General features: G+C 34.2%; 1 protein-coding gene across 1 annotated transcript in view; it reads right to left on the bottom strand.

The window, feature by feature from the left end:
• Positions 1–5322: 5322 nt before the first annotated feature.
• The window catches only part of BCHE (butyrylcholinesterase), a 64204-nt gene continuing 57677 nt past the window's right edge, over positions 5323–11849 (bottom strand). Inside the window, exon 4 of the mRNA XM_045903441.3 lies at positions 5323–5711. Within this exon, the coding sequence (XP_045759397.1) occupies positions 5587–5711 (125 nt within the window). The 3' untranslated portion in view covers positions 5323–5586. The remainder of the gene's footprint in view (positions 5712–11849) is intronic.

The raw sequence follows: 11849 nt of genomic DNA, 5'->3' as shown, positions 1-11849 counted from the left end.
GTTCTTTAAATTAACTGTCTGGAATGGGCCATTGGTTCCCAGCCATTGCTGTATATTGGGACCAGTCAGGAATCATTTTCAGGGGCACCTGGGTGGCACAGTCGGTTGGAAGTCCAACTCCTGGTTTCAGCTCAGGTCTTGATCTCAGGGTCATGAAATTGAGCCCTGCATGGGGTTCTATACTCAGCTCAGAGTCTGCTTGGGTTTCTCTCTCCCTCTCCCTTCCCATTGTGCTTTCTCTCTCTAAAATAAATGAATAAATCTTAAAAAAGAAAGAAAGAAAGAAAAAAACCTGTAAAAAAAAAAAAAAAAAGAAAGAAAGAAAGAAAAATACTGATGCCTACCTCCCACCCTCACATTGTGATTTAATTGGTATTGGGTGGGACATGGATATTGGGATTTTTTTTTTTTAATAACTTCTGAGGCAAATCTAATATGTAAAGAATTTGGGAATTACTGACCTAGGACCTATGATTTTTTTTTTTTTTTCTCTAGAGAAAGCATTGTCCTTATATCTGTCAAGACAAACAGTGCTATCATAGAAAAATAAATCAGTGTGTCTCAACCTGATAAAATCAAAATCAACTGAGAAATTCTAAAAAATATTGATGTCTAGACTCTACTCTCAGAGATTCTATTTCACCTGGTCTGGTGTGTGCAGGCCGCAGTTATTGCCAGGGATTCTAATGTGTAGCTGAGGGTCAAAGTTGAAAATAACTGAATTAAATGCCCTATATATCAATGTAAAATTATCTAATAAATTATATCTATCTATCTGCAATTTCTTTTCTCATCATGTCTTCTGCCTTGAAACTCTCAAAGTGCCCAGAGAGATCATTTGGGTAAATTCGATTCCAAGTGAAGGCTTTCTCCTCCTTCTCCAGCTCCTCTTTCTTGTCTTCCATTTTTCTTTTCTCATGCTTCCTCCTGGCTTCCTCAAGATTCTCACTACAGGTCACCTGGGTGGCTCAGTTGGTTAAGCGACTGTCTTCTGTTCAGGTCATGATTCTGGAGTCCCACGATCGAGTCCTTCATGGGGCTCCCTACTCAGCAGGGAGTCTGCTTCTCCCTCTGACCCTTCCCTCTCTTGTGCTCTCTCTCTCAAATAAATAAATAAAATCATAAAAAAAAAAAAGTTTCTCACTACAATTTTGCTCCTATGTAGTGGAACTCAACCATGCTCTATCTTATCCTCTCATTCATCCACTCAGTTAACAAGCACCAGATACAGTGTGGTGGCATTGTGCATGCAGTTCCTAGTTGGGAATCTACACACAGATGAATCTGATAATTATCAAGACATTGGCAGTTAACTGCCTTGGAAATTCAGATTTTTCTGTCTTTCAGGATAATTGTAAAGGGTTAAACTGGGCTATGAAAATGGGCTATGCCTAGAGAAAACCCAGATTTTTTGGGTGAGGTGAATGAATTTTGTGTTGTGTGTTATGGCTATTTGTGTTCTAATTCACCTCTAAAATCACTATGCCACTTCTACTGCCTTAATATCTCAACAGCTGGTAACAGTAATGGTGAGATTTTGGACCAAGGATAAGACAGAGCAAGGTAAGCTGAACTCATGGAAGCTAGGGCCTAACTGAAGAAGGAATTTCCTTCCTTCCTTCCTTCTTTCCTTCCTTCTTCCTTCCTTCATTTTCTTTCCTTCTTTTCAGGAAAATTGGAATTTTAGATGTTGTTCATTTTTGGATATAATATTAGACTTATGGCTTGGCTATATAAAGGTTTTACCTTTTCTGTCCCCTACAACCTGTAATGCCTTCCCTGCATTTTGATTGACAACATTCCTCACTCAGTAATTGGTCTGTGTCTTTTTAATCAATTTATAAGTAAAACATTTTCTAGTTACAGCAGCTTTTGTCAATGACATGTCAAAGTGATAGCTGTGTTTTATCAGAATTGGCCCTAATACAATCTATATTATATGTTATATAATTTAATAATATTTTATAATTATATATTAATACATAATAAATATATATTATATTAATAAAATATAGATTATATTTCACATTAGTGTCTCATGCGTGATTAGATGACCATCATATGACCATCATGCACTCTCCTTTTCTAATACTGATCTTCCATGACTTACCATGACTGCAGTTACATCCCAGTAAACCCACTGTAAGTTGAAAATATCATAGGTCAAAAATGCATTTAATGCACTTAATTTACTGAACTTCATAGCTTAGCCTAGCCTATCTGAAATGTGCTCAGAACACTTACATTAGCTTGCAGTTGGGTATAATTGTCAAACAGAAAGATCATTTTATAATAAAATATTGAATATCTCATATAACTTATTGAATACTGTACTGGAAGTAAAAAACAGAATGGCTGTAAATGGGAAGGTTGTTTATCCTCATGATTGCAGGGCTGACTGGGAGCTGCAGGTCGCTGCCACTGTCCAGCATCATGAGAGAGCCTCATACCACATAGCACTAGCCTGGGAAAAGATCAAAATTTAAAACTTGAGGTATGGTTTCTACTGAATTCCTATTGCTTTCGCACCATTGTAAAATCAAAGAATCCTAAGTCGAATCCTTATAAATCAGGGACTTTCTATACTCCAACCCCCCTTTTTTCCCCCTATCTTGGAGCTATTCAGTGAATTCTTCAAAGCCATCACCTGCTGGACATTAATAGAGTAGTCCTGTATGTATAAATGTATGTATGTATGCATGTACTTGAGTGTGTCTATTTTCAAATCTGATATTTACTTTATTCTTTAACAGTCTAGTTTCCACCAAGATCATATTGATAAACTGCACTGCGGGTTTGCATTGACATTAAGTACGTTTAGTTAAAAAATATATATATGTCTTACTTTTCTTACCATCCTAATTTTAAAGCAAATTCTTTGTAAAGAGAACGCTTTTGTTGAAATCAGTAAGGCTGCAGACACAACAGGAAATTTTACTAGCTGTTGAGTTTGTCATCCTTCAGCAATGTCAGGGAGGCTCCATTTATTTGAATATTCTGCTAAAAATGTCACAGCTGCAATTATGTTAAGATTTATCCATGAAATTTAATTTCTGATTGACCAGAAATTACTTACCTTGCCTTCATGCTGATAATATTCAGCAGCCAATTTATTTGAAAAATAAAACCAGTTTTAATGGTATTTCTTTAAAGGTATGTGACTTGTTACCTTAATCCTTACACGTATTACATGGATACCAAACCATAAATGATAATCAATTTTCAGTAAACCCTATAATGCAAAGTTTTATGGAGAGCACCGCACTGCAAGAAATAATGTTTTCACTTAAATAATTGATCAAGCTAAGTGTTGTGATACTGGTTGGACTAATTCCACTTGTTCTATTGTAACCTTAGACATAATTTTCCCTCATACTTTTGAGAGATGTACCTTAAAAATGTACCAGAATTAGGTGATAGCCTCCATGGTTTTGTGTATGTATGCTATTATCTCCCTATACTCTGCTTTCTGGGAAGGGTTTTATGCCATTTTAGGTTTTAATGCTTCTATACTGCTAGTATCTCAGACAACTGAAAGTTCTTTCACCTGTGAGCCTGCTGAAAGACAAATCTCCAAGTATTCAGAGATAGTAATTTCCGTCACTTTATGCACAAGTTTCTCCCTTGGCTTGGGTTTCCTGAATTAAAATCCTACACTGAAACTGCCTTTTAAATGTCAATCATAGTAAGAGAAACTGTATAGACACTGTTATACAGTGTTTTCTTGAAAAGCCTTAACCTATCTTCCTGCAATGGTGCTGCTCACAGTGGATTTATAATAATTTATTTACAGAACAAACGCAGAGGGGTTTATATGCTGGCTGACACTTCTTGTTGCATTTGGTTAAAAGCTTCAGAGTAAGTAAAGGGTTGTTGCAGTAAAATTCAAGAACAAACCAACTGGTTGTCCAAGGTGGGACAAAGTGGTCCATGGGATCTTTTCAGATGACTGGAGCCTGTCATTTAAGGCAGGTTGCAGTTATTATATAAACAAAATTATGTTTTCCTAATTATTGGTTTCATCAAGAGTATCTCTAAAGAGTCTTTAATGCTGTTGAAGAGGCATCATCCTGTTGTTTCATATTTCAGACGGTTCTACATGAAAAGGAGGCTCAAATGATTCAGAAAAACATAATGGATTCTGGAAGAATGGCACCTGAAACAAAGATGGTGGCGTAGAATGGAATGTCTGCTCATTCGCCTATCATTTGTGGTGTTTTTTTGCTTTGTTTTTTTTTGTTTTTTTTCTGCATCATAGGATGAGGGAAGAACTCTAAAGCAAAGATGTCCATTTACAGCAGCACTGAAGTGATATCAAAACTGCCTTGCTTTGTATAATAAATTCTCTCTCTAATCAGCTGAAGCTGATAAAGTAGCCTGAAACTTGAATGAGTGAGCACGACAGACCATCCTGGATCTGACTCTGAACATCCTTATGACCAATGAACAATGGGACACACTTTAACCAACAATCTACAGACCTATATACTAAATACTTTGTCCTATCCTGAGTGTGGGGTTTTCAATACTTAATTAACATAATCAACATGCACTGACCTTTTCTGAAACTTAAAATCTATGACTTCTCCCCATTAATGAACTACTTGTTTAATTTATTCAATGGATGTATTTAGTTGCCATGCCAGTTAGTAAATGTAGCTTTGTAATTTTTTAAATTATAAAAATAATATCATTTATCTGCAGAAAGTATAACAATTTCTTTCCTGGAATTAAACAATTTCTCTATTAAAATCCTAGTATTTCTGGGTCCAAGACAAGAATTCCCCTATCCCGGCTGGTATATGACATCTGACTTTAGACTTCTGCTCATCTGCATGTTTTACTTTTCAGTTACAGGAAGAGTAATTTACAGATGTACACCTTTGGGAGAGTCAGGGAGTGAGGGCTGAGGAAGGGCAAGAGTTGAAAGAATGAAGACAGGAGTTTGAGGACTAGGAATGTACATATTAAAAAAAAATAAAAACAGAAATAATTATATTCTTTTACATTTTGTCTCTTGGGAGCAACATTTTGTTGTAGTCATTAGGTGTTTCAAAGTGACCAAGCCTTTTACTTTAAGATTCCCTCCTGCTTTCATATAAAAAACAAAGGGAACCAATTATTTTCTGTTTGTTTTAATATCCCATGTTGACATTAAATTCATAAATTTCTTATAGTATTGTAAATTAGTGTCCAGTGTTTCAAGACCTAGTTCCTTTTAAAAAGATACCTTTTTATGAGTGGTAATGAAAATACACAACTAAAAGTAGAATATGGGTATTTTTAAGGAGAAAAATTCATAAAGTTACTCAGGAAAGAGAGTTTGAAGCTGCAAATCATTTTAATATGCATATAATTAATTGTCAAACTTTATATTGTGAAATTTAATTAAACGTGTTCTAGACATTTGGGTTTTGAAATGCTAGGTACAATACTAAGTGGAAGATGTGAGGAATCGATATTATCCTTCTGGCATTTTTGTTTCAGCTGTATAATAGCTTTCTTACTGGGTATGTAAGAGAGCTACTGATATTTTTACCTTGATCTACAGGAAAATGAACATTCTATAAAGGGTAAATCTATTAATTAGAGACCCGCACAGCTTTCTTTCTTGCTAGTATAATCGTTAAATTGATTTTTCCAGTCCATCATGTAATTGTTCCAGCGATAGAATCCTGCTCTCCATTCTCGTTCTGCTTCATCAATGTTTCCTGTAAAACATGGAATAAGTTGTATTAATCTAAATTTTAATCTGTTTACATTAATTGAAAAATAATTTTGATCACAGATGCCATTTTCTCCAAGTTCACTGCACAGTAATTTTTAATTTTTCATTATTTATTATCAGCTTCTTTCACTACCTGGAAAGCTTTTAATAGAATTTTATACATTATATGAAAATGCAAATTATATATATGTATAAATTGCATATACCATAAAAATATGAAAATGAATCAATATATTACATCTAATTATATCATATAACATATATTTACTTAAGTTTCTAAGAAGATATATAGATATTATCTTTTCCTGAACTCCTATGCATAACAGAAATCTTATTTAATGCATCTCATTTACATATATAATTATATAGCAGGCTTACTTCTGATGAAAATATTTATATATATTTATTAATGCCTAAGGGTAACTTTGTAATTGACACTCCATGTAAATTTTACTCTCACTCTGTATCGGTGTACTTTAATTCCAAACAATGCATAATCATTGAAAGCAGTTAATGGAAGCTACTACATGAAAGCAGTTTATTAATTGCTTTGCAAATTAGAAAGATGACTAAGACAATCTCTGCTTTCCAGTAGTTTGCAAAATGTATGCATGTGTCAGAGGAGGGGAGTGTTTATGCCAGAAGCAATGTGAGGCAATGAACCAAAAATGGTCTATGTACTACAAACACCTTGAAATTCTGATTTATTTGAGAATGTATTACACTAAAGAGTAAGGTTTGTGAAGAACAGAAACTCTTAAATTACAAACCTCTAAAATCATGTATCTATGTTCCTAATATAAATACATATGATAAAGCTAGAAGATGGTTTAAATTATTTAAGTCTATTAGTATTTTCCACATTTGTAGTTCTCTTACTTCTTAAACTTTTAGGATGCTGTGCTCTAGTCACTGAATTAAAAAACAACATTTTACGTTATTTCAGCTATCCTGAAAATAAGGACTTGACAGTTTTTTTAAATATATACTTTACAGTTAGGAATTTTTAAATTAATTATAATTCTATAAGATACTAATTTGGAGAAGATAGTTCATGTGATCTTACTACTTTATACATGAAAACGTGTCTTCTTTTCATTCATACTATTAACAATGGAGCACATTCAGTGATTCATTTTTAGTTTATATGAAAATCAAAATATTTAAAACATTTATACAGCTATTAAAATATCCCCTGTAATTTAGGATATATGTAAGTTTGAAATGTTCATACTGCTTGGACTTTGGACAAATATTTGAGAACATATACAAAAATGTCCCATTTTAAAAATGGCTTTTAGAAGGTCAATGACTGTAATTATTTTCTGAATACTAGAACTTTTCTAAAAAACATTAGATGTGAAAGACATTAAATATCACACCAAATGATGTACTCTTTTGGTATCTTTTCATAATTAAATGCTTTTTTAAATGTTATGCCAAGTAAGGGCTCTAAAGTTCAGAAAGAACAAACTTTTTGATATAACAAGTAAGTGATGGTACTCTACCACTTACCCCATGAATTTTAATACTCAGAGAAGAGGTCTTAGATTTGATTTTCCTTTCTTGTGCATAGAATGATACCAAATTCATTGATTCATATAAATGTAAATTTATTTCCTTGTGTATCATAATCAAACACTATACAATTTAGTGTATTGAAATACTTTGCTTTTTAGTGTACAAATGCTTTGTAGACCTGAGTAATTTTTTCTTTAATAATGCTGAACTTTGATTGAGACAGTAAAATATGAAACATTTGATTATTTTCCAATACAACCCAGAACTGAATATACCATAGTGAAAAGATAACAAAAATTTTGAGTCCCATGACATAAATCAAAGTCAAACTTAGAAGTTTTGTTTTTTTTTTTCTTCCTCCTACTTCTTTTTCTCCAAACTGGAATACTACTTAAGTGAATATAGACTTATTATCTGTGAGATGTAGATCTATTTGTTTTGTAGTTAACAAGGTACTACAAAGTGAAAAAAAGGACATTATATATAGGCTTTGGAGTGACATGGGTTAAATTCCAGCTTGACCACTTACTATATTAGTGACATAGAAAAAATTCTTAACTTTTGAAATTAGTTTTCCAACTATAAATGGGGTGGGTGATCACTATTTTGCAGTGCTACTGTGAAGGATAAATCAACTGGTGTGTATATTACGAAATCAAGCTCTATACACCTATTGGGAACTCCACTAATGAATTTACTGCTCTCTTAGAAAAATTTATTCTTAACTTTGCTCCCTATTGAATCCATGTACAGCTAGATCGATACCAGTAGTTCATAAATATATTGACACAACTTTTCAGGACTTTTGTGATCTTTGATTTGTCCACATTGTTGGCTCATTTGGAAAAAAGAAAAAGTCAAGCTTTCTTCCCAACAGAAAGAATAATACTAATAAGGCTACTTTTTGTCTTGTCGATGAAAAAAGAGTAAGAACAATATTTCACCAGAGCAGAGTCTATTTAATCAAGTCTGAGGCGTTGAGAAAGAATACAGGAGAAGTGAGTCTACTCAAAATTATTCATGGGGTAAAGTTAGAAGAAAAGATTAAATTGGATATTGAATTGTATTAATCATTATAATAAAAAAATAATTCATGTACTCTGAGATTTCGTTGAAAATCTCTTTTGTTCCCATTACTTGCTTATTTTCCTGTTTGTTACACAATTATTAAAGTTTCCGAGGAATGCATAATTCCTTATGGGGCAGATCAGAATCCCATTAGTTGTCCTGTTACGATTCTGAGTATGGGATGAGAGTGAACTACAACTACTACTGTAGAGTGAACTACTCTAAACTCAGGTGAAGCCTGGTGAAGACCACATACAAGTGTACCCATTCCACCGCACTTCTCTGTATTGGGCTTTGCAGATACTGCATTTTTTTATAAATTGAAAGTTGGTGGCCACCCCACATCAAGTAAGTCTATCCACACAATTTTTCTGACAGCATTTGCTCACTTCATATCTCTGTGTCACATTTTGGTAATTCTTGCAGTATTTCAATCTTTTCATTGTTATTATATTTGAATTGCTGCAATCTCCTGATAAAACTTTAAAGGATGAAGAGTTGCTTCCTTTGGACAAACAATGAAAGTGGTTTCTTGAGCTGGAATCTACTCTTGTTGAATATGCTGTGAAGATTGTTGAAATGCCAACAGAGAATTTAAAATATTACATAAACTCTGTTGATAAAGCAGAAGTAGAGTTTAAAAGGATTGACCCCAGTTTTGAAAGAAGTTCTACTGTGGCTCAAATGCTATCAAACAGTATCACATGCCACAGAAAAATCATTTGTGAAAGGAAGAGTCACTCAATGTGTGAATTTCATTGTTGTCTTATTTGAATAAATTGCCATAGCCACCTCAGCCTCCAGCAACCATCAGCCCTGATCAGTCGGCAGCCATGAACATTTGAGGCAAGATCCTCCACCGGCAAAAAGATTATGAATCACTGAAAGCTCAGATGATGGTTAGTGTTTTTAGCAATAGATGTGTTCAAAATTAAGATGTGTTCATTATTTTTTTAGACATAATGCTGCTACACACTTAATAGACTATAGCATCATGTAAATATAACCTTTGTATGCATTGGGAAACCAAAAAATTCATTGACTCAGGATATTGTGACACTTGCTTTAACTGTGGCGGTCTGGAACCAAACTGGCAATGTCTTCAATGTATGCCTGTATTTTTAAGATGAAACAAAGCAAAAACTACTGGATCTAATATTTTTCTTCATTGGGAGGATTTGAAGGTCAAAGTAAATTTACTCTTCCACTTTTAGTGAGAAATACTGATATCTTATTGACATTGAATGGGTCATTTCTTTCTTTTTCTTTCTTTTTCAAACAATTGTGAAATATTTTGTTCAGTTACATTTTCTAGTGAAAATTTTGAGTTTGAGAACATTTAAAACAAATATTGCACATTTTATTTCCTGCAGGTGCACACACTAATAGCCCAGGCATATGCTGAAGTATAGTCTAAATGTTAAGTGCCAGAATTCCTGTGTTTAAACAGGTCTTAAGGATCATTTTATTTGAGAACATTTATTGTACAAATATAAACTACTGCTCAAGTGGTACTTATAAAAGCTCATTGGGTTTCCATCATGAGTGAGGTAAACATTTCTACCTTTAAGAAACCCAGTCAATAATTTTCCTTTACATGTAGAGCTGCTTTTTTTTTTTTTAAAGATTTTATTTATTTATTTGAGAGAGAGAATGAGAGACAAGAGAGCACGTGAGGGAAGAGGGCAGAGGGAGAAGCAGGCTCCCTGCTGAGCAGGGAGCCCATGTGGGACTCGATCCTGGGACTCCAGGATCATGACCTGAGCCGAAGGCAGTCGCTTAACCAACTGAGCCACCCAGGTGCCCGTAGAGCTGCTTTTTTAAAAAACATAGTATTTCCATAGGAACTTCAGCCCAGGTCATGTGAATAACCCCAATTTTCAAAATATCGAATACTGAAATGTGTGAGGTTTTGCACCTTGAAATACACAAAATATGGTAAGAACATGTGTTCTTAATCTTTTTAATCCCCTACATTATTCATTTGCTAAACCTAGAAACATATAACTTCAAACTGGTTCTGTTTAAATGTAAAACATTTTTGATTATTAATGAGGATATTGATGTTACAACAATCTCTTTTTTTTGGTAAAGATTTTATTTATTTATATGACAGAGAGAGACACAGCGAGAGAGGGAACACAAGCAGGGGGAGTGGGAGAGGGAGAAGCAGGCTTCCCGCAGAGCAGGGAGCCCGATGCAGGGCTCCATCCCAGGACCCTGGGATCATGACCTGAGCCAAGACAGACGCTTAACGACTGAGCCACCAGGCTCCCCGTGTTACAACAATCCTATCATGCATTTACTTTACATTTTATAAAATATATTTAATATAATCTTTTGGGGGGGAATTATCTGAAAAAAATGCTAAAGCATAAAATTATGTTTTTAAGGTGCTTTGGAACAATCCCAGAGCACGGTACTAATTCAGAGCCAGGCCTGCTATTTCCATACAGCTCATGTTGCTCAAACTAGAAAGTGATTCCTCACTGCATAGGAAGGCATGGCAGCTAGCCAAAAACTTAGGAGTTTGTTTATTCAACATGCTTTTTGGCAGTTGAGTATTTAGAGATAGAGATTATGAAGTACATCTTCAAAAACTGCTGATACTTAAATTTTATTCTATCAACAAAGAAATAGCAACAGACCACAGAAGCTCAAACCAGAACAGGTCAGTTTGGCTTGTAATAAGTTAGTCATTTAAAATCCTCCCCACCCCTTCTCATTGTCCCTCAATTACGACCTTCTCATTTAAAGATATTTTAAGTAAAGATTAAGAACGTGTAGTCTGTGTTATGTTAAATGGTACCTCTTTTGGTCTCTTGGCAGATTAAACACATTACCTCATTGTTATTCACACCCCGAGGACACAAGGGCAGCTCTGTAGCTTTGCCAAGGGATGAAGAAACCCATCTCTGGGTATATATTATGTCACAGAACATTTGGTAATACACAGAACAGTGGTATATCAGAAACATCTCCCAAACAGATGGTGTAGATAATTATAATTTTGGTGAGTAATGTCTGATAATTAAAAAGCATATTAAACAATCAAAAACAGCTTTAAGATGCCCATGTTTGCCTGAAACTAACCCCCAACCTCTCTAAACAGGAAACTAAAGCATCTACTCTATTGTAATATCTAACATGGCCCCCAAATTACAGAGTATTATGATGAACAGAGTGGTAAAGTCTAAGGAAACTGTGCAGCAATATATCTGATGGTTGAAAGTCAATTACTTTTACTTGAAAAATCAAGGTCTGAGGAGTCACATGGATTAGAAACAGCTGGGCATTTTAAAACTGGCAAGTGAATGAGATATGTATGTCATTTTCCTCACAGAAGAGGCGATCATTCAAGCTGCTCCTTCAAGTTAATTTAAATATTTTCTTACTAATGAATTTTGAAATAACACTAAAATTTGAACCAATTTTCCTAGTATTTCCTTATATAAACAAGGAATCCCTTCCTAAAGATTAGTTAACTAAACTACTGTCTGTTTATTGGATTGTGTTATATATGTATGTGCTC

The sequence above is a fragment of the Mirounga angustirostris genome, unplaced genomic scaffold, assembly GCF_029215605.1.
Source record: "Mirounga angustirostris isolate CCGP_5_RB_7025 unplaced genomic scaffold, mMirAng1.0.hap1 SCAF_1, whole genome shotgun sequence".
NCBI lineage: Eukaryota > Metazoa > Chordata > Mammalia > Carnivora > Phocidae > Mirounga > Mirounga angustirostris.
This window is presented reverse-complemented; position numbering and strand designations above follow the sequence as displayed.